A 24,285-nucleotide genomic window follows, 5' to 3' on the forward strand; every position below is an offset into this window, starting at 1 on the left:
GCTCTTTGATTCTTAACAGCCAAGACGTTCACAATTCAGTCTCCAGTGTTCCTTCTGGGGTTTGGAGTGACATCTTGGAGTGACATCCTTTTCTTCCATGGAGACATCCAAAGTCTGGATTTCCCCACTGTACACTTAAAAGAGCCCCACCACAGCGCTCACCCTCGGCCAAAGACAGACCGCCGGGTCGGGAGGGGTTTCCCAGCTGCTGGGGCTGCGCAGCTCGGGGAGGAGCTGGGGGCGTTGCCCACGGCCGCCGGGCTCGACGCGCAGGGCCGGGCTGTGGTTGGCCACAAGAGGCGTCCATCTTCCCGGACGAGCGCGGCGCTTCCTCACCGCGCCGGGAGGGGGCGAGGGCGGAGAAGGGGACGCGCTGCCGAGCCGACCCCTCCCGTGAGCCCTGCCCCGCCTCGCCGAGCCCCGCGCGGCCGCCCCGGCCGCTGCCGCCCGTAGCTCGCTCTCCAGGTGCCGGGGAGCTGCGGGCCGTGAACGTGCCGGCAACTTTGCGGCCTCCGGGGGCGCGGCTCCTCCGGGTGCGTGTGCGAGTGTGTCTGTCGCCGGCGGCCTCCTGGGGGCAGCAGCGGAAAGGGGGTCGGGGGAGAAAGAGGCAGCCTCGGCGCACGGTGGCCCAGGAGGCAGAGGCCCCGCGAGGCGCCGGCGGTGGAGACCTAAACTCCGCCGGGGCTGTGCCCAGGACGCGTTCTTACGGTGCGGCAGACGCCCTTGCGGTCGGCGCCCGGGACTTGCTTTAGGATCGCGATTCCTCTTGCCTGCCCGGGGCAGTAGCAACCGTGTGTGCCGACGGAGGAGCGGCAGTAGCATCCCCAGCCCGGGCGGGACCCCCGAGCGCCGGAGCCGGCGGCTGGAGCAGGAAGGGAGAGTCGCGGCGCCCGCCCTCCCCGGCTGGCCCTGCCCCGCGCGCCCCGTGCGGGTTGCTAACAATGGTGCGGAGCGCCGGCGCGATTCCCGCGTCCGCCCAGCGGTCGTAGAGGAAGTGGACGGGCTCCGGGTGGGGTGGGCAGGGAGACGCCCCCCACCACTCGCTTGCTGGAGTTTGCCGGCGCGCCGGGCCTCTCCGGCCCCGAGCCCTGGGCTCCCCTCAGCATCACCGACGGCAGCTCGATCCGGAGAGTATGGTGCCAGCGCCCGGGTTAATCTAGTCCTCGGCTCGCTCCTTTTTTTCCTCCTCCTCCTCCTCTCCCTCCCCCTTTCCCTCCTGTCGGTGCTGCCTCTGGGTTCCCGGCGTGTGGGAGTACAACTCTCTGCCTCTCCGAGGAGACTGGTCGGTGACCCTCGAACAGAACTTGCCCGCTGAAAGCAAACCCAGAACAGCTGGATAATGTCCACTCCGAGCAGATTCAAAAAGGACAAAGAGATCATAGCCGAGTATGAAAGTCAAGTCAAAGGTAAGGATGGGAGCGGCTGCCTTGCTCCTTTTGTGTGCTTTCTTGTCATTGTGCTCCGGGAGTTGCATTTCTCACTTGGGGTCTGTGTTGGAGGGAGGTGGTGAGGGACAGCTAGAGCGCCTCGTTGAGCCACCCGGGGCTTCGTGGAAGCCAATCCCAGTCCCAGTCCCGTCAAGCCCACAGGGAGCTGGAAACCGGGTGGCTCTCCGCCGCTGCCAGGGCGCCCCTCCAATAGGGGAGAACTGGCTTTAACTTAACCACCTTCAGCCGGGCAACTTACATAGGAGGCAGGCAGCAGCAGTGGTTCCTGCCCAGTTATCATCACCGTCATCCTTATTATTTTTTTTAAACGATACCATTGTCACAACGTAATTTTTTTTAAGGAGTCATTTTTTGAAGTCTGGCTCCGAAGTGCTCTAGAGCTTCATTGAGTGCAGGCAATTTTTGACGTTCGCACTGTTCACTAATTTATCAGGGCGAGTCCCGCTTTTATAAAATAGCTCCCTAAAAGCTGGGCAGTTAAACCAGCAAGGACTAGTGGAATCTGACTCCTCCTTTTAATCTCTCACACTCACACGGGAATATTGCTTTATCATTTGTTGGAGGCCACTTGCATGTAAAATGAAGGTTTGAATATTTGAGTAGTAGTTTCCATCCATTTACATTGTCAACTGATGAAGGAATCTAATTAAGGTTGATTACGCATTTTTACTTAACGTGCCTTGTGGTTTAAAAAATATATTTTCTCTCCAGTACAAGTATTTTGTGTTGCTGTTGAAGAGTTTAATAAACAAATATTTGGGTTTTTTTTTTTTCCCTCCTTTATGGTCTCTCATGGGTAGCTTTTCCCATCCATTGAGACAATGGATGGAGTGTTGAGATCACTGCTGTTCTTTGGAATATTCAAAGCAAAGTTGATAAAAATTGCTTTGTAGACACCTGTGTTTGTACAGACACAATCTTATGAAAGGACTGCAGAGAAAGGCGTTCCTGTACTTGTCTTGGGAATAGCAGGAGCAGACTGGGGGTTCTTTTGTGTGGTCAAGTTGTGAAAATGCTTGGAGTCCTGTGAGAGGACCTGGTGGGGAAACCCTCTGTCAATCAGTGTGAATCTGGACCATCTCATCATGGCCAGAGACAAACACACTATGCAAGCCCAGAGACTTAAGTTTCCTTTAGGTTGACTCCAGTAATGGAGTTAAGATGAACACTGTTCAGGAAACACAGATTTTTATCTGCATGCAATTAAGATAATTTATACTTGTAGGAACTGGTTACACTGACATGGAAGTTATGTTAGCAGAGAAGTAATTATTTGCTTCGAGACAGGTAAACTTTCTAATGAGCATAACCTTTCTTTTCTTAACGGTCCAACACAGCCAAAAATCTTTCATACTGAGGTAGAACTCTTGTTCACAATCACCATTTCTCTGTGCGGTTTTTCCACATGGCTCTTTGTGGCAGGTCTTCAAGGGGTAGCAGTCTGGTTTTCCTGCTGCTTGGAGCACTGACTTGTAGAATGTATTTCCAAGTATTGGTTTCGGTATTTCTGCTCTAAGGTCATTTGTCCATGATCAAGTCTTTATCTGAAAAATATTCTCATGATTAATCTCTTTCAGAGTATGAATTTTATAGTTATATGCTTACTTATATGCTTTGAGGGTATAGGCCGTCTATATGGATTTAAAAATAAATACAATGGGGTCTTCCCTGGCAATCCGGTGGTTAAGACTCCGTTTCCAATGCAAGGGGTGCAGGTTCGATCCCTGGTCCGGAAGCTTGAGATCCCACATGCTGTGGGGCACAACAACAACAAAAATAAATTAAAAAAATAAAAATCAATAGAATGGGATGTGTTGCAATGCTTAAAATGTGTCCATCAAATCCAATCCAAGGAAAAATCACAAACATGGTAAAAATTACTTTTGGAACAAATTCTGTCCCATAGAAAGTGATCTGTCTATTCCCTTCAACCCTCCTCACTTACCTGTGAGTCCTCAGGCTGCTTTATGGCTCTTTACTACACCTGACCTGCCCTTCTCATCAGAGCCTGTGTCCACACTTCATCTACTTCCCCTGTAATACTTACACATCCTGTGTCTAACCCAGATCCTTCTATTCATATGCAAATATGGGAAGAGGGAAATATCAATACAATGGAATTGGATCATATACACCTTGAATGGCACACATTCACCTGAATTTACTAGGCAAAATCAAGAAGGCAGTGGAAGAGAAATGAGTTAAATAGTTAAATAGAGCCTGAGGCCCGCTGTCCTGTGCAGTGAGAATAGGTACCTTTTTAAGGATAGTTTCAGAGGTAGGATCCTGGTTTTCCGTTTCTTTTCCTGAGCCCCTCTTTAAGGGTGAGTATCTCACCCTGGCAGATGCTAGTCCACTGCTTAAAGGTAGGTGGTTTTGGAGCAACCAACTCTTTCAATTCTAACAGGTATTTCATCTGACGGTAAACAAAACAAAGTGGCTTATTCTGTTGCTGGAGGAAAACCTAGCTGTGCTGGACTCATTAAGAGAAGCCGTTGGTCTCTTCCCAATGAATAAAGACGTAAATATTGGACTCTCTGCGTGATTTAAGTGTATCTGTGATACACTTAAATGTATCAAGAGTCATTTTTGATTATATGTAACTTTTTTACCTTCTGACTTGAATCTAACATTCTGGAGTATTGTCCTTTCTTATTCTCTCCCATTTCCCCTAATACCAGTTGCATTTATCTCAGAATTTCTGAGGTAAGGGTTTGATTTAAAAGAATGACTCCACAGATGTGGGATTTAGCCACTGTGGCTGCCTGCATGTGTTTAGGAAACAGACTTCATGGGGCTATTTTCAGTGTGAAAAGAACCATCCTAGGTGTAACGTGTAATTTTATGCTGTAATTTTATGGGTAAGACCATAAATGTATCCAGTTAGATGTATCATGTAGGGCGAGTCACTTAGCTTCTTCCTGGGTTTTGGTTTTCTTATCTGTAAGATAAGGAGTTTAGATTCTCTCAGTCCTAAGGGTCTTTGAGTCTAATTGAAGATGTCATGTCAGTTCACATTAATTATGCAGTAAAATTTTCAAGCTTTTTGCGTTTTCTCTTGGCTGCCCTGTCTTGAGGAGGGTTACCTTTGCTTTAACTTTTTTCATAATTCACAAACACTATGTATTATCTGATTTCTCAAGGAATTAAAATGTAATACCACAGAAAATACAGAAAAATAATAAAACCACGTTCAGAAAAGTAGAGCATAGAATTGTAAGAGGGGGAAGAATTGGGAATTATACAAGCAGTTAAAGGAATAGATAGGTTTAAATCGAGGACAAAAGGACCCCAAGCAATAATTTAAAAGATTAATGTGTTAGGTAATGTGTTAACTATAGGAGGAGAAAGACTGCTTCATGCGTGTTGGTCAACTTCCCAAAGATTTAGAATCCAGAGAAATTAAGCTCTTATTTGTGTGGACCCTTAAACAGCAAGATTGTCTGGAAAAGTGTATGAAACTCAAACCAGTTGACTACACTACTTTTAGCATCTCTGGCAAGATCGTAGCAAGTGGCTAACAGAAGTTTTGGGGATCATCTGTAGATTTTAGAGATCTAGTAATTTTTGAATTCTGCAGCAGAAATATTATAGAGCCCATGTAAAAAATATTGGTTCACATGTAAGAGTCAGAAGAAACAAAAGACACATTTTGTGAGGTGGAACTCATGGATGGGAGGTTGTGTTTATTTTTAATAATGCGTGTTGTTAGTTGCTAAGAATTGACAGCTATTATTTGCAGTATTTTCCTGAGGATAATCTCATACTCATCTATGTGCCATACGTGCAGGAAGTGCCAAGAAAATCTGGTGTTTTTCAACCGCTCTGCTGCCTGAACTACAAATAGTACATTTTGGTAGCAGATGGAGCATAAGGAAATGCCAGTTCAATTTAATATGACCTCCCGTCATGTGATAGGTTTCAATAGGGAAATTAAAAGTGCTACTGTCACTCATAGGGAACCTGTGTCTACCTCTAATGTTCTTCATTTAACTTGCAATCGAAAACAACAATTTAAATTACGAATTAAAACTTTATAGCTGGGAAGGACTTTAAACATTTCCTGTCCAGCCCACTTCAGCGGTACAAGGAGGCATAATGTCAGTTACACAAGTAACTGTAACAAATGTGGGACTGGAACCCAGGTCCTCTGCTTTTCGGTAACAGTGGTTTACTTTTAGATTCCTCACAAAGAAGAGTAGGAGATAGAACACTTACCTGTTTAGACTTTACATCCGTTGAAGGAATCATAGTTGGATGGACTAGAGAACGGCAACTCTGGTCCGTTAACAGGAGGAGTTAATTAAATTGATTAACCATAACTAAGTTGTTTTTTCACCAAGATCATTTCAAGAAACCACAATGCCCAGGCAGCAGCTTCACAAGGTGGTTTAAAGATCAAGGGGAAAAAAATATGGTGAATATGTACAAATGTAACGCACTTGAAATTTTGGTCATACTAAGTGAAGCTACTGCAATAAGCCCTCTTATGTTGTCCAGAAAACCTGATTTGTTTCATGAACTTCAAAGTATCTTAAGAAATAGTTTTGGAGAAATGTTTAAGCAAAGCATGCTCCGAAATACAGTGAGGGTTGGAGTATGCTATGGGATGGTAAATCTGAGCTCTGTCTAGATTGCTTTGCTGACTCCTGTGCTGTGTGATGACCAGGTCAGGAACCTCACATCCTCAGCTCTGGTCCAATTTGAGAGTCTACTTTGTGGACTGAGCAGACCCTTTTTTATGCTAACTATTTTTATTTCAAGTTACATAACTGAGAATTAAGATTAAGAAAAAATACGGAGTAAACTGTATGTCTAATCACTCAGTCTACCTTTGTTTTAGTGGTTTGAAGGCAGAAGCTGGGAATAGAGACAGTTACTAGAAGACATTTTTAGTTATTTGAAGGTATTTTTATTCGTTGGACCCAAATTACTTTCTAATTTATTGACAACATATATATGCTCACCTGTTGGTATGTCAGGATGGGAAAAAAACAGAACATAGTGTTTAAGAGCAGAAACTGGTGTTAGCCATTCAGCCCTGCCACTAATAATATATTTGAGCCCTAACAGTCAACTTCTTCATCTGTAAAATGGGGATAATAATAGTACTTACCTCCTTGCCTTTGTGAGGCTTCTGTGAGGTGATTTGTGGAAAGCCTTTATCACACGCTTGGCACTGATAAATAGTCTATAAAAATTAGGCCTTGTTATCTGTTTCATTTTGTTTTTCTTTACGTTTCAACTGCTTCTTGTTACATTCTGACTTAGATAAGCTTTTTGAAATTCAAATACATAATCACCAATCTGCTGCCTAAATAGATCCCAAAGTGGACGATTCTTAAATCATCCTGATAAAGCCCTCTGTACTTTTAGAATGGAGTGAGTTTCATGGTGGGATTAAAAAGGGATATGTGATAGGCAAACCAGAGAGATTCCCAGCTCCTTATAAGGTGGATTTTTTTTTTATTGTGTCATTCCTTTTTATCCAAGTACAAGTAACAGCTGAAAAGCACATTTCCTGGGCTGCCATGTGTTTGCTTACAACTTTTGTTTTACATTTTCTCTACCTTTAATGATGCCAAATGGAAAATGAAAACTGTAGTCCAATCAATTGATTTTATTTACCCATGGTGAAAAGGATTCTTATGATGTCAGATAAAGTCTCTGACTTAATATCATAGTTTTGAGCAAAATATTTTGTTTTAAAATCAATATAGAAATGAAAAATTTCACTTGTACCTGCTAATTTGCTTTTGCTTCATTTGAAAGCACTTTGATTTTTTTCCAGCTTTATTGAGATATATTTGACATATAACAGAAAGCACTTTGATATTAAAAATTATTGTCTAGGGCTTCCCTGGAGGCGCAGTGGTTGAGAGTCCGCCTGCCGATGCAGGGGACACGGATTCGTGCCCCCATCCGGGAAGATCCCGCATGCCGCGGAGCGGCTGGGCCCGTGAGCCATGGCCGCTGAGCCTGCGCGTCCGGAGCCTGTGTTCCGCAGCGGGAGAGGCCGCAGCGGTGAGAGACCCGTGTACCGCAAAAAAAAAAAAATTATTGTCTATATATCTCCCACACCTCCTGGTATAGGGCTTCATTAAACATTAATTGAATGAATAGAGTAATTGTTTTGAATTATCATTCCTTTATAGTATAAACTAACATGGCGATCATTCAGAATTATCTACGGTGTCCAATGAAGTATTATCACAAAATTAAACTGAATTCAAATGTGTAAGTTACACACATTTAGAAAGTCACAGAGCTGGAAACAGTCAGAGTGTCCAACAATGGAGAATAGTTAACTAAATTCCACTGGGGAATGGTTAACTAACTTGTGCACATGGAATGTTATGGGGTCATTAACAGTGGTTTTTGAAGAACGTTTTATGGTATGGAGAAATATTTTATAATAATTGGGAAAAAGAGAGACCATTAAAAAAAAAAAAAAGCATGGTTAGGACAAGCTAAAACAGAGCTAAATTGATGTATAGCTACGTACATACACGTGTGTCAGCCATACTGGGTAGTGGGATTTCAGCATGAGGAGAAACCGTAGTTGGACCTCAGTCGTATATGTCACCAACAAATGAAATAAAACATCACTCCCTCCAAGTCAGATGTTCTGTGAAGTCAAAAGTTTATAATTAAAGTTAACTTCCATGGCGAGGGGGAAAAAAGGATGATGAAATAATAATAATGAAAAATAATCGTAACAGCAGCTAACAGTTATTGAGCGCTCGGGGTGTGCCAGTCACTGTCATGGCTGCTTTGCATGGGTGGACTCAGCTTTCTATGTACATACCAAGCTATAACGCGTGGTGGGAGGAGTTTCCGGTTATTTTTCCTGTTTGGTATAGGTTGTATTTCCTGTACTTTTGGACCTCAGTACATCCTCTCCTTGGTAAATTTCCTGGCCTAACGCAGGAATCTCACTTTGAGACCCACCCTCCTTCAGGATGGGGGTGGGCCAAGGTGCATCCAGGCGAGATTGAACCTCTGCTGATCAGGTTTGTTCACAGGACAATTTCAAACTTCCTGTTTGCCTACAGCTCAGTGATATACTTTGGGTTTTTTCTTGCTTTGAATTCAGCTAACAGTTCGTAGGTTGGGGAGTGGGAGGGTGGGAGAAGCAGCCTCTCTTTTTCTTTTCTTTTCTTGGGTGAAATATATATACAAGTGGGTACGGAAAATTATTTACAATTTAATGCATAATAATAAAATGAATACCTGGTTAGTAGCCACCCAGGTTAAGAAATAGAACTTTAGCAGTGTCTAGAAACCCCCACATTGTCCCCTTTCTAACAGATCTCTCTTCATCCTGTTGCCCCCTCAATAACAATTCTGAATTTAGTATTAATCATTCCCTTGTTTTCTTTAAAGTTTTATGATAGTTTTATAGTTTTCTTTATAGTTTTGATGTATGTTATATACATGCATCAAAAATACAGAGCCCTTTTGAACACATACCAGATTTTTTAATGATATTAAAGAATTGATGTTGGGCTTCCCTGGTGGCGCAGTGGTTGAGAGTCCGCCTGCCAATGCATGGGACACGGGTTCGTGCCCCGGTCTGGGAGGATCCCACATGCCGCGGAGCAGCTGGGCCTGTGAGCCATGGACGCTGAGCCTGCGCGTCCGGAGCCTGTGCTCCACAACGGGAGAGGCCACAACAGTGAGAGGCCCGCATACCGCAAAAAAAAAAAAAGAAAAAGAATTGATGTTAATTTTTAAAAATAATAGTATTTTGGCATGTATAACAAATCTTTATCTTTTAAATATATGTGCTGAAGTATTTGGGGATGGCTAAGATTTGCTTCAGTATAATCTGGGGGAAGGAGGAAGTAGGTGGGAATATGGGTAAAATAAGATTAGCCAGGAATTGATAATTGTTGGGTACATGGGGTTCATTATTTTATTCTCTTTACTTTTGTGTATGTTTAAAATTTTCTCTAATAAAAAATTTTCAAAGTAAGTATGCCTTCTTATGACTTCCATTTTTCACTCAATGTTATATTAAGATTGATCTACATTAATGTGTGTAGCTATCATTAGTTTACTTTCACTGATATATAGTATTCCAGTGCATGAAAATCCTGGAAGCTATTTATTCTTTATTTATTTATTCATTCTTTATGACATTTGGGTTATTTGCACTTTTTGCCATCATGATTAATAATAATATATAAAATGCTGTGAGTGTCTCCTCGTGTACATGAGTTTCTCTGTGTATACTTGCTGGGTCATAGGGAATGTGCATGGTCAACTTTACTAATGTCAAACTTTTCTCTAAGTGCTTGGTAGTTATTCTCTTACCAGCAGTGAATGAGAATTCCACATCCTGAAAAACACTTAGTATGGTCCAATGTATTAGTTAAGGTAAAGGCTAAACTATAATAATAAAGAGAACCTTGAAAGACAATAACCTAAAAATGTAGAAATTTCTCTCATAACAGTCTGGAGGTGTGCAGTCCAGGCTACCAGGACAGTTTTGCCTCCTTAAATTATTTGAGTTTTCTCCATCTCGTTCCTCTGCCATCACCTAGGGAACTGAACTTGTATGCCTGGTTGAAACTGGGTCTTAAGTATATCCATGTTCTGACTTACAGGAAGGAAAATGAGTCTTGAGGAGCATATGGCCAATGTGTTAAAATCCAGGCCAGAAATAATACAGAGAATTTCCATTCATTTAACTGGTGAGAACTTAGTCACAGGACAACAGCTTGCTGCAAGGGAGGCTGGCAAATGTAGTCTCCCGGGGCAGCCCTGTTTTCAGCTACAACTTCATGACCGTGAAAGGAGAGAACAGATTTGGACAACCAGTAGTCAGCATGAAGACAAGGTTTTCTGGAGAGGCAGTCTACTGGGGTAAAATGGTATTTTGGCTTAATTTGTATGTCTTTGATTGCTGATGAGATAGAGCATCTTTTCACATATTTAAGAGCCATTTGCTTTTGTCACTAAAATGCTTATTCATACCTTTGCCCATTTATCTGTTGGTTTGTCTTTTTCTTATTGATTTGTGCATTTTGTTTTGGTTTGGTTTTGGTATGTTCTTAATATTGATCTTTTGTCAATTATATCTGTTGCAAATATCTTCTCCCTGTTTGTAGTTCGTATTTTCATATTTTAAAAAGATATCTCTGAGAAGTTGCTCATTTTCATTTGTTCAAATGTATCAATTATTTATATTTGGTGTTTAAGTAATCCTTCCCTACTCTAAGGTCAGAAAGATATTTGTCTATATTATCTTAGAAATGTTTTAAAATCTTGCTTTTGACATAAAAGTTTTTAATTTATCTGAAGTTATTTTTCATATTGTGAACTAGCGATATATTTTTAGTTCTTTTCATGTGGATGACCAACTTTTTTCATTCCGCTTGCTAAATAGTTTCTTCTTTTAAAAAGTAATCTACTAGCTACTTCTGTCTTGATCAGAGTTTCATGTATACATGTGTCTATCTCGACACTCTGTTGTGTTCCATTGGTTAATTTATAAATTCTTGCACATACCACACTATCTTAATTACTATAGCTTTATAATAAGTCTTATATTTGGTAGGCCAAATTCTACTTCCCTATACCCTTTCAGAAGTATCTTGGTGATCGTGGTCCTTTCTCTTTCATGTGCATTTTATTTATTTATTTATAAAATAGTTATTTGGCTGTGTCAGGTCTTAGTTGCGGCATGTGGACTCTTAGTTGCTGCATGCATGCAGGGTCTAGTTCCATGACCAGAGCTCAAACCCGGGCCCCCTGCATTGGGAGTGCAGAGTCTTAGCCACTGGACCACCAGGGAAGTCCCTCATGTGCATTTTAGAATCAGTTTTCCTTCCATGGGAAGCCCATAGCCATTTTGATTGAAACTGCGTGAAATTATAAAGCAATTAGCAGAGAATTGGCAACTGTATGTTAGATTATAAGTTCTACTTACCCATGAATATGACTATTTCTCCATTTATTTAGTTGTTTTTAAATATCTTACTGTAAAGTTTTATATTTTCTGTTTTTTGTTAGACTTATTTCACTTTTGTTACTAATGTTTATGAGATCTCTCTTTTTTTTTTTTTTTGTGGTACGCGGACCTCTCCTGTCGCGGAGCACAGGCTCCGGACGCGCGGGCCCAGCAGCCACGGCTCACGGCCCAGCCGCTTCGCGGCATGCGGGATCCTCCCGAACCGGGGCACGAACCCGCGTCCCCTGCATCGACAGGCGGACTCTCAACCACTGCACCACCAGGGAAGCCCTATGAGATCTCTTTTAAAATTGTTTTCTAATTCTTTCTGGTATACAGAAATGCAGTTTACTTTAGCATATTGGTCTTATATCCAGCCACTTTGCTAGTTTATTATTATTTCAAATAATTTGTTCATATTTTGGTTAAAAAAATCTTATTATTTGCAAATATAAAGACAATTATATTTCCTCCTTCCAAACCTTACGGCTTTAATTTATTCTTCTATTTTTGCCCTAGGCAGAATTTTGAGTATGAAGTTAATAAACGTAGTGAATTGTCATTCTTTTCTTGTTCTGGATTTAAAGGGAGTGTTTTCAAGCCTCTTCTACCATAAAGGATAATGATTGTTTTCAGTTTATTATAGATATTCTTATCAGGTTAAGTTTCATGTATTCTCTGTTTACTTGAAGTTTTTTTTTTTGCGGTATGCGGGCCTCTCACTGTTGTGGCCTCTCCCGTTGCAGAGCACAGGCTCCGGACGCGCGGGCTCAGTGGCCATGGCTTACGAGCCCAGCCGCTCCGCAACATGAGGGATCTTCCTGGACCGGGCACGAACCCGTGTCCCCTGCATCGGCAGGCAGACTCTCAACCACTGCGCCACCAGGGAAGCCCTACTTGAAGTTTTAATCATTAATAGTTGGTTGAAAGCTATCCTTTTTTCTTTTTGCATCTATTGATTTTTTAAAATATTTATTTATTTATATATTTGGCTGCATTGGGTCTTAATTGTGGCACAATGGGATCTTTCGTTGTGGCGCATGGGCTCTTCGTTGCAGCACACAGGCTTCTCTAGTTGCGGCATGTGGGCTGTGTAGTTGTGGCATGTGGGCTTAGTAGTTGAGACATGCGGGCTTATTGCCCCCGGCATGTGGGACCTTAGTTCTTGGACCAGGGATCAAACCTGCATCCCCTGCATTGGAAGGCAGATTCTTAACCACTGGACCACCAGGGAAGTCCCTGCATCTATTGATATTATTTTTCTTCTTTGATCTGTTAATGTAATGAGAAATATTTACAGAGTTTCTAATATTGAACCATCTCTGTATTCCAGAATTAAACCTATCTTCATCATTGTATTATATATGTAAATAGTTGGATTCAGTTTGCCAATATTTAGTTCAGGTGTTTTTGTTGTTGTTTTTTGTTTTTTGTCTCTAAATTCTTGAATGAAACAGACCCATGGCTTTCCTTTCAGATAATGTTCTTGTCTGGGTTCATATTTCAGTTATACTAGCCTAACAGAATGTATTGGAGAGCATTGCTTCTCTTTCTATTTTGTAAAGGAGTTTGAAATTTTGGAATATTCCTTCTCTTGAAAGGTCGGTAAAACTGCTTATTTGGGCCTAGTTATTTTCTTTGTGTGAAGAACTTTTAACTGCTAATCAGCAGTTAATCATTAGTTTTACTACTGATAGGATTATTTATTCTTTATATTTCTTCTGAAGTCAGTTTTGTTAAGTTATGTTTTTCTAGAAATGTCTCTGTTTTGTGTAAGTTTTCAAATATATTGACATAATGTTGATGATAGTATATTTTAAAAATATGGGCTGATCTGTATTTAATTTAAAATATTATTGTAGGGAATTCCCTGGTGGTCCAGTGGTTAGGACTTGGCGCTTTCACTGCAGGGGCAGCTGGTCAGGGAACTAAGATCCTGTAAGCCATGCAGTCGGGCCAGAAAATAAAAATAAAAAATTATTTTAGAATATTTATTTTTGCCTTATCTCTTTCTTGCTGAATCTTAAAAGGGGGTTGTCTCTTTTTGTTGTTTTTTTTTATTGATTTCTGCTCTTATCTTTACTCTCATCCTTTAAATTTTCTTCAGATTTATTCTGTCCTTTATCTGTTTTTTTTTAAGTTGGACATACAGCTCATTTGTTTTTATCCTTCTTTGCTACTGTAAGCATTTAAGGCAATAAATTTCTTTTCTAATGTAAATGTTATTTCTAATAAAAGCATCATTCTTAACAAAGGCATCTGTTCTTCTCCCCAATAAATATTCTCCCCTAATAAATATTTGTGATAGTTCCTCTTAGAGTACCATCTTTGCTTCATCTAGAAAGTTTTGATGTGTAAAGTTTATTAAAATTAACTTCTAAGTATTTTGAATTTCTTGTAATGGTTTCTCCTTTGCCCCATGAGGTATATAGGAGTGTGACTTTACATTAAAAAAAAAAGTGAAGGGACTTCCCTGGTGGCACAGTGGATAAGAATCCGCCTGCCACTGCACGGGACACAGGTTCGATCCCTGGTCCAGGAAGATCCCACATGCCGCAGAGCAACTAAGCACGTGCACCACAACTACTGAGCCTGAGCTCTAGAGCCTGCGAGCCACAACTACTGAGCCCACGTTCCACAACTCCTGAAGCCCGTGCACCTAGAGCCCGTGCTCTGCAACAAGAGAAGCCACCGCAATGAGAAGCCCACGCACCGCAACGAAGAGTAGCCCCTGCTCGCCGCAACTAGAGAAAGCCCGTGCACAGCAACAAAGACCCAATACAGCCAAAAATTAATAAATAATTAATTTAAAAAAAATTTTTAAGTGAAGATATTTATCTTTCTTTAAAAATATAATTACTACATTGCAATCTGAGAGTAATCATGTTTGAAATTAGTTGGGCATTATTTCCTCTTACTGTTCTCTGGAGGAATTCATGTAAGACTGGAATTATGTCACTCTTAAATGTTTAGTAAAGTTATCCAAGTTTAGTATTTTCATCAAGAAAAAAAATCTGTCGGGACTTTCTTGGCAGTCCAGTGGTTAAGACTCCGCACTGCCAATGCAGAGGGCACAGGTTCAATCCCTGGTCCGGGCAACTAAGATCTCACGTGTTGCGTGGCATGACCAAAAAATAAATAAAATTTTAAATAAGAAAAAGAAAAAAATCTGTCATTGCTTTCAAATTTACAAATTTTCTTTTTTTTTATGGCTGCGTCGGGTCTTCGTTGCTGTGCATGGGCTTTCTCTAGTTGCAGTGAGCGGGGGCTACTCTTCTTTGCAGCATGCAGGCTTCTCATTACGGGGGCTTCTCCTGTTGCAGAGCACGGGCTGTAGGCACGCGGGCTTCAGGAGTTGCAGCACACGGGCTCAGCAGTTGTGGCTTGTGGGCTCTAGAGCACAGACTCAGTAATTGTGGCCTGCGGGCTCAGTAGTTGTGGTGCATGGGCCCTACAGAGCACAGGCTTCAGTAGTTGCAGCACGTGGGCTCAGTAGTTGTGGCTCTAGGGTGTGTGGGCTTCAGTAGTTGTGGCACGCAGGCTCAGTAGTTGTGGCGCACAGGCTCAGTAGTTGTGGCTCACAGGCTCTAGAGCGCAGGCTCAGTAGTTGTGGTGCACCAGCTTAGTTGCTACACGTCATATGGGATATTCCCGGACCAGGGCTCAAACCCGTGTCCCCTGCATTGGCAGGCAGCTTCTTAAACACTGCACCACCAGGGAAGCCCCACAAATTTTCTAATTTACTAACATAGAATTGTTTATAGTATTGTATCTTTTTAGTCTCTGCGGTGTCTGCAGTTATACTTCTTTTCTGTTAATAACAATTGTTTGTATGTGTGCCTTCTCCCGTTTTTTCCTTGATTGACTTTGCCACAGGTATGTTTATTTTATTAGTCTTTTCAAAGAACTAGATTTTGCTTCTTTGAGTTACTGTGTTGTATGTTTGTTTTCTATTTTGTTAGTTTTTCCTCCTTGTGATTCCCTTCCTTTTACTTCTTTGTGAGCATTATTTGCTGATCCTTTTTAAAATTCTTATTTTCCAAGTTCTTTTCTTCTTTTCTAATGTAAACATGTAAGTAATAAAATTTTCTCTAAGTACTGCTTTACCTGCATTCTACAAAAATTTTTTTTTACATGTTTATTGTTTAATTTGGGGGCATAGCAAATGTAGCTCTTCTTTTTTTAATTGAAGTATAGTTGATTTACAATGTTGTGGTAGTTTCAGGTATTCAGCAAAGTGATTCAGTTATATATATAACTGAATATATATATTACATATGTAATATGTATATATATTTTCAGATTCTTTTCCATTTTAGGTTATTATAAGATATTGACTATAGTTCCCTGTGCTATATAGTAGGTCCTTGCTGTTTATCTATTTTATATATAGTAACGTGTATTTCTATAAATTTGTTTTTTAAAGAATCAATTTAATTTATTGAATTTATTTATTTATTTATTTTTGGTTGTGTTGGGTCTTCGTTGCTGCACACGGGCTTTCTGTAGTTGTGGTGAGCGGGGGCTACTCTTCCTTGCAGTGCGCAGGCTTCTCATTGCAGTGGCCTCTCCTGTTGCAGAGCACGGGCTCCAGGCGCGCGGGCTTCAGCAGTTGTGGCACACAGACTCAGTAGATGTGGCTCACAGGCTCTAAAGAGCAGGCTCAGTAGTTGTGGCACATGGGCTTAGTTGCTCTGTGGCATGTGGGAACCTCCCGGACCAGGGATCGAACCCCTGTCCCCTGCATTGGCAGGTGGATTCTTAACCACTGCGCCACCAGGGAAGTCTCTATAAATTTTTATATGTAGTGTTTGTGTTACCTTTCAGTTCTGTGTATTTTCTAATTTCCATTATTTTTTTTTCTATGACTCATAATCTGTTTAAAAGTGTGTTTTAAATTTTTCAGATATACGAAGTTATTTCATTTATTGTTTTATTACTGATTTCTAACTTAATTGCATTGTCATCATAGAACATCGTCTGATTATGTTGATCTTTTGAAATGTTTTTCTTGACCATGTTATTTAAGATTATAAGCCTCAACCTCTCCTGGCTCTTCCCATCTTCCTTCTCCTGCTTTCTATCTCTCCATAGCGCTCTTATCATTTGATCTGCTTTATACTGACCTTATCTTGTTTGGGGACTTTTAAAGTTCATTACTTATGTGAAAGCTGGTGATGTGATTAAAATTATATTTTAAAAATATTTTATCCAGCATTTTAGTTTCAACCTGAAAAGTCAGGTTCAAAATCTATGTCAGAACTACTGACATATATAATAAGTATGAGTTAAGACCAAAATGATAATGAATTTAAAGGAATTTGAAAGGAAATGGTTTTGATGTTCAAAGAAAGATGATCCAAAATATTTAAATTTACTCTATTTAAATTTACTATACTGTAGGAAACAGAAGTCTAATATTCAGTAGTTTGTTTTTGGTTTTTATGGGGGCCCATCAGTATATTACATTGTTTTATTGAGATATAATTGACATATATTATAACATTATATGTCATAATAATGTTATAATAGTATATTAGTTTCAGGTGTGCAACATAATATTCGATAGTTGTAAATATTGCCAAATGAGCGCCACAGTAAGTCTAGTTAACATCCATCACTACACAGTTAGAATTTCTTTTCTTGTGATGAAAACTTTTAAAATCTACTCTCTTAGTAAGTTTCATAAAATTATTTTTAATTTATCCAATATGAAGTTCTGTTTTAGCAAGAGAACCCAATAGTATATACAGTTCAAGTTACTGGGAAGAATAAGTCTGTGTGTTTTAGTCCCTTGCTCTCCAGGATGATGTTTATAACCCAAGATCCACACACTGAAGAGGATACACATAGATGAGAGCAAATAACGTTACCCTAACAGTTTCAAGTTCTTCATATATAGGTTTATGTTTACGCATGGAAAAATCCAGGATATATGGATTTTAGGGATGAAAATGTGTAGTGAGGATCAGTGAAAGGCTTTGATATGGGCAGAGCGTGAAAACATCCACACTTTTCTGAATAGTCTGAGATGCTGTTGGGAAATCTGGAGTTCTGCTTCTGTTGCTAATCATCCAGAGTCCTGTCTTTCCTTCTTGGAGTTTGGACTTTCCTTTTCTTGTGGAGCTGTTTCTACCATTTTATCCCTTGAAATTCTACTCGAAAGCTGGCTGCAGTGACCTCCTAGAAGAGGTAGCAGCACCCTCTAGCCTTGGCATCACAGCAGAATAGCCGATGCAGCATAAGGAGTATCTACAAAGGTTCCAGCAGTTCTTAAAGTGCTTGATGTCCCGGTTTCTGGGCTGTCACTTCCAACTCCTTCTCAACTGGTCTGTGGAAGACCTCTGGACTTTGGCCCTTTGCTTTTATTATTCTGAAGGTGCGGCTTACAAAAACAGCTCCCTCCCTCAGACCTCCAGCAGTTAAGATAGAACAATAGGTGTCTGCTAATCTTATTTAAGTCAGGCACTTTTCACTTCTGAGGACGTCCAAGTTTTAGTCTGGCTGTGAAAGTAGCATGTTTGAAAAATAGAATTAAGCCTCCAAACATTATTTACCAAAGAAGAGAGAGCAGGAGGAAGTCATTCTGCTCATCTCGTTTTCCATGTATCATGGCGGTGTGGCATATTTTGATGTCTTGTCAATGTCCAGTGAACAGAAGTTCTCCTTGAGGATCATTGTTGGCTTTTCCTTGTGCTCGTATTGATGGTCTACACTTCTAGGACAGTTCAGTCAAATTATAACCCCCAAGCACCAGCAGAAATTCTGGAACTCAGAGCCAAAGGTGTGGCCATTGCTTCAGGGAGCTGCCTGCTCCGTGTCTTTAGGGGACAGAGAGATAAGGACAGGTAGGTAAAAAGAGCAGCTCTTCAGAAGACTGGTTGAGCAACCCTAGAACGTGGAGGAATGTTTTCTGGGCTGACCCCTGACTCGAATAATTTGCTCTCATTTCTTTGCTGTGCTCAGTTTTCACCTTTCTTTTCATCATTACAACAGTGGATGCATTCCCTGGTAAAAAAAAAACATGGAACAGAAAGCTGGTAAATTCCGAGAAATTAGAAAAGAGAATTTGTTAGATTTCATGTCCCTTAGAAAAGAGAGTTTTCTGAGTGCACTACTACAAAAAGAGAGAGAGGTAATGAATGCCTTTTCAAATGGCCATTCCATTTTTAATTGACCTTCCATTGCAATTATATTAAAAATGTTTATGGAAACTCTCAAATGTGTCACCAAAAGTATGTTTGAAAGATTTCCAGACTGTATTTTTTTTTAAATATTTATTTATTTATTTGGTTGTGCCAGGTCTTAGTTGCTGCATGGGGACTCCTTAGTTGTGGCATGAGAACTCTTAGTTGCAGCATTCATGTGGGATCTAATTCCCTGGCCAGGGATCGAACCCGGGCCTCCTGCATTGGGAGCGCAGAGTCTTAGCCCCTGCGCCACCAGGGAAGTCCCCCAGACCGTATTTTTATAGAGTTTAAATTACACATGTTTTTCTCCAAATACCTAATATACAAATAAATATCTCTTGTTTGAAACTGGGAACTCTATTTCCTACAGTCAGGTTAATGTTTTAGTCTCTTTTCTATTGCGTATCTCATTTCCTCCATCGGTCTTGGGATTAAATTGTGAAATAATGTACAGAAAGCACTGTGCACTGTCAACACAATAAAAATGAGTTTGATTGTGTTTGTGGTCAGTCATCTTTTGCCAGTTTCTGACATTCTCATAATGTCACATCCCATTTTCAGGTACCAGGTAACACTCTGAAATAAGCATACTCATATAAATTTATACGTGTTTTGTGTAGCATAGTAGTTTGTAGCATGGCCTCAGGAATCAGACTGCTGGCCTGGGGTCCTCCAAATCCTGGCTCCGCCACTCTCCAGCTATTGAACTCTGGGCAAATTACTTACTCTCATCCTGCCTCATTTTCCTTGCCTGTAAAATGGAGATAATAATAGTACTTCACTCAGAGCATTGGTAAGACAAGCAGAGTATTGAACAAACAAACTGTCTGGCACACAGGAAGGGCTCAAGAAATGTTAGTGTATTGCCACTTTTATGAACTCTGGCTCTGGAAGCAATAATAATAAACTTTAAGTTATAAAAGATTTAGTAGCCCAGAGGAGCCTAAGGAGACATGAGGACGAAATCCTGGATGGGATCCTGGAACAGGAAAAGGCCATTAGTTAAAAACTAAGGGACTTCCCTGGTGGCGCAGTGGTTAAGAATCCACCTGCCAATGCAGGGGATATGGGTTCAAGCCCTGATCTGGGAAGATCCCACATGCCGTGGAGCAGCTAAGCCCGTGAGCCACAACTACTGAGCCTGCGTGCCACAACTACTGAATCCCATGCACAAGAGAAACCACCACAATGAGAAGCCTGCACACAGCAACGAAGAGTAGCCCCCGGTCACCGCAACTAGAGAAGGCCCCGTGCGCAGCAACGAAGACCCAACGCAGCCAAAATAAATAAATTAATTTAAAAAAAAAAAGCTAAGGAAATCCAAATAAAGTATGGGCTTTAGTTAATTTTTAAAAATACTTAGTAAGAATAGGAAAAGAAAACATTTTATCTTTTTAAAAAATCCCACTCATGTTAACTTTCAAAATTTTGGGGGGTAAAGTACAGCATTGGTAAGGCAAAAAATGGCAATTCTCAAATAGGTTGGAGTATATCCTTCCAGTGGCATCATTGGTATTTGTATTCATAACATTTATCCTCTTATCTGTTTATAAACTGAACCAATGTGGTCATTTGCAGAATCGTTACTATAGATTCGCTTTTGTTCAACAATAAATTGTCTGCACCCATGCTGCTCAGAACTGGTTCGTAGACCAGGGCTGGTCAGAGCTATTTATTACGGGTCCATGAGGAGATAAGGTAAATCATGGCCCTGCTTCCTTTATCCAGAAAGTCTTGCTACACACAAATGTCAGCTAAACTAAACAGTGCTTAGTGATGTGCTGATTTAGGTTCTGGTACAAGCTCTTTATCTCATTGTGCATCTGCAGCCAGCAGTTCTGTGGCCTGCTTTTGAGTAATGCTGGTCGGCACCATTCCATAGATGTATATAGAGAGCTGCCTGATTCCTTTAATGGCTGTTACTGTTACTTGTTGTTCTTTGTTGATTTAGAGACAAGCTTGCCCTTCAGATGGAACAGTGGTGACATTTACCAGTGGCCACCTATGTACTTTAATCAACAGTGTGCTTCCTTTAAAAGGGCAACACAGTTGTTGAGGTTAATGTCTCGGATAAGTCCAATTCAAATTATGGTTCCTCTGGAACTCAATTTTCTAATTTGAAAATGGATATGATGATTATGTCTGTTTTATAAAATTGTTTTGAGGATTAAATGAAATTATACCTGTGAAGAGTTTAGCACTGCTCTTGGCAAGTAGTAAGGGCTCAGTAAAAATGAGCTGCTATAATAATAATGATTATTATTTACTACTGTACCTGAAGCTATTGTCTTTATTAGTAACAGATTTTTTTCTTAAATAATTTAAAACTCACTCATTTCCAGAGAGATTAAAATTACTAAACAGACTTCAGTTTTACAAAGCAAACACTAAAAATGGGGATTTTAATGGTTCTTTAGAAAAGCAATGGGAGACATTTAGCCAATCACCAGAAGCTATACTGGACCCAATCTTAAAAGAATTGTGTTGGTAGGCTTCCTAGGACATTTAGCTACAGAGGCACTTTGTTACATTCCTTTCATCGTCATCGTTGGAGAACCTTGAGAGATAATGAATTCTGTCTTCTTCATGTGTATGATTGCAGCTGTAGATGCAGATTGCTCTACCATTAACCTGTGCTCGTTGTTCGTTAAGGGTTGCCAAAAATAAATCTGCCAAACAAATGCAGAGAACCATAGTTATTCTAGCTGCTGTAAAAGGCATACTCCTCTCATTTGCTTCCAAATGGGATATATCTGTACAGTGTGTGTATGCATGTCTGTTTCTTTCCTCTCTTTAAGCAGAGCAGCGCCCTTCCTAAAGACACCCAAGATAGAGACTCCTTGAATGTCCCTCGTCAGCTGTTTAAAAGTCTTTCAAAACTTCGGTCTGATTTCTCCTCTGTGTTCCCCTACAGGTATTCACTGTGCCCTTAAAGTCTTTTATCATTTGATTGTTTTAAGCTAAGATCTAGTCTCCCCTCATAATGAATCAGAATAAGGCTTGGGTCCAGACTTTTGCTTGCGACCTGATGCAAAATGACTGGTTATATTATAAATGTTGCCTGCAATTATTACTGTTAGCGCCTACAGTTCTAGCAGCTAACATCTGTGGTGTGTTCCTTTTGAGGGAGGTTATATTGTTGTTACCTTACGGTTGGGAAAAATGAAACTGAACACTTAGAAACTTGAAATAGCTTTCCCAAGATCACACAGCTACTAAACGGTGGAGCCACCGACGTTCAAACCTCTGTTCTAGTTCTGTAGAGCTACATAAGGACAATGCCTTATAAAAGATCAAATGCTTAGTTTCATTTCACAGACTCTCTTAAAACTTGCAGTCAGGAAGAGTGATTGCCGTTTTTATCTTAATAAGCAGAGTTTGTATCAATTCAGATAAAAAGTCCGTTTTTTTGTTGTTCTTAGTGGATTACTTGGTAAGAAAACTCATAGTGGAGCTGCCTCTTTGTATGCAGCAGAGAAGGCGTTTGGGGGGAGAAAAAAAAAGTAAGTCCTAAATTGGAATACTCTTGCGAAATTTAGTGCCCTAGTCTTGGGGATAAGAATTGCTGCGTCAGCCCTTTTGTCGTCGTTCCCGTGCCCCGCCCCCCCCCGCGCCCCCGCCCCACTGGTCCCTCAGTGAAGAGGCCCTGACCTGTCTTGATTTCTCCTGAGAAAGGAGGTGTAGCTCTTTAGCTGGTTCTCTAAATTTACGTTAGATTTGGGTTCTCTCTTGCTGTTGTTCCTTTTTGAGTGGTGTTAGGACTGCCTGTATCGGAATCACCTGTAGGGCTTGTGGAAGCAGTTTGCTGGGCCCCGCCCCAAGCCCTAGAATTTGCCTTTCTAACAAGTTCCCAGGGGATGTGGACGCTGTGGATCAGAGACCACACTTTGGGAACCATTGCTGGAAAAATCAAAGCAATTTTGTAACTTCTTTAAATGAGCCAGTTTTGATGCTAATTTTCCTCCCAAATTTCCCTAAAATCTTTACATTTCTTGCAGTTGCTCTCAATTCCTGTAAATGGACATCAAATCATGGCACTTTAAACTAAGAGTATAGAAAATGCATGCAGCCCCCAGCTTCTTACTTAGTTTCTATCCCCCCACCCCCAATCTTCGTAATTTGTTAGTTTCTCAAACTGTAAAGAGTGTTCACATCACACCTGAGTAAATTGAAAACTATAGTGGGAACATGATGAGCCCTGGAGGAATAAAGCTTCAATTTCCCTGCACATTTGCATGTGCTTTTGAATTAAGGAGAAAGAGCACCAGGCAAGGTACCCCTTTTAGGACCTCCTGTAGCACCTTTCCATTTTCCACTGTCACTGCCAGCTCTTAGGACCGTCAGGAGCCTTGACACCTAACTCTGGAGCAGTTGAAGTGCATGTTGTTTTGTGGGTTATGGTTAATTCAAGTTATTGTAAGGAAGGGATTTTTTTCTATAAATAGGAAATTTTATTATGTTTCATGAGAGTTTTTATTTGATTGTTTTAAAACCCTAGGTCCACTGACAATTCATGAAATTGCTATAGCAGTAGTTACAGGGCAATTACAATTTTTGCTGTAAGTTAGGATCTCAAGTCAAACCATAAGGAGAAAAATTAAACAGAATTATTCTTGAAAATCTCCAAGTCACCGTGTTACCAAGAACTGCTTCCATCAAAGGTCAGAAGGCAGAAATTGTGTTTCTCTTTGCTCATAGACTGTGGCCTCACACTTCCATGAGGCTAAGGTCTAGTTGAAAGACTGAAAGGATGTTGGGGAAAATAAGATTTTCCTTCCCTCCCTTGGACCCTTCCTAATAACTATGAACTTGTAGTTAAATTCTAATAAATGTGCTTATAATGTGACTGCATTATCTGTTAAGATAATTGAAACATTTGATTCTGGGTCTCTGGTTTAAATTCTTTTACAGTCATGCTGGAATTAAATATCATTCATTCATTCTTCATTCATTCAACAAACAGCTATTAAATACCTCCTTCATCAAACTGTAGACTCCCCAAGGGCAGGTTTTTTTTTAGTCAAGGCATCTGCTTTGCCTCATAGTAGTTGCTTAGGTGGTGTTCATTGAATTGATAACTAATGATACACACCCATGTCTTTTTACAGATTGTGTCCTAGATTTAGAGATGGAGAAGTAAACAAAGATTTGCTATATAGTATGTTAGAGGTGTTTTAAATTTATGGGAACATTATGCAGGAAGAAATTAGTTCTGCCTGGGAGAGTTTAATACAGACTCATGGGAGAGACGTTTCAGCTAGCTTTGATGGATGAGTAGGAGTTCTCCAGGAAAGGAAGGGCATTCCAGGTAAAGGAAAGTCTCCTCCAAGGATTCTGTGTTTTTTCTTTTTTTTAAATAAATAAACAAATTTATTTATTTATTTATTTATTTTTAGCCGCATTGGGTCTTCCTTGCTGCGCGCGGGCTTCCTCTAGTTGCGGCAAGCGGGGTCTACTCTTTGTTGAGGTGTGCAGGCTTCTCATTGCGGTGGCTTCTGTTGTTGTGGAGCATGGGCTCTAGGCCCGCGGGCTTCAGTAGTTGTGGCTCGCAGGCTCTAGAGCGCAGGCTCAGTAGTTGTGGCACATGGGCTTAGTTGCTCCGCAGCATGTGGGATCTTCCCGGACCAGGGCTCGAACCCGTGTCCCCTGCGTTGGCAGGTGGATTCTTAACCACTGTGCCACCAGGGAA

The 24,285-nt window shown here is 40.8% G+C and overlaps 1 protein-coding gene across 2 annotated transcripts in view; it reads left to right on the forward strand.

Annotated features, from left to right (window-relative positions):
* Positions 1–1,025: 1,025 nt before the first annotated feature.
* SRGAP1 (SLIT-ROBO Rho GTPase activating protein 1) overlaps positions 1,026–24,285 on the forward strand; it is a 274,067-nt gene continuing 250,807 nt past the window's right edge. For both annotated transcript variants that reach the window (XM_060025148.1, XM_060025149.1), the window contains exon 1: positions 1,026–1,406. In XM_060025148.1, the coding sequence (XP_059881131.1) occupies positions 1,340–1,406 (67 nt within the window). In that variant the 5' untranslated portion in view covers positions 1,026–1,339. The remainder of the gene's footprint in view (positions 1,407–24,285) is intronic.

Source organism: Delphinus delphis, chromosome 11 (genome assembly GCF_949987515.2).
Source record: "Delphinus delphis chromosome 11, mDelDel1.2, whole genome shotgun sequence".
In the NCBI taxonomy this organism is placed as follows: domain Eukaryota; kingdom Metazoa; phylum Chordata; class Mammalia; order Artiodactyla; family Delphinidae; genus Delphinus; species Delphinus delphis.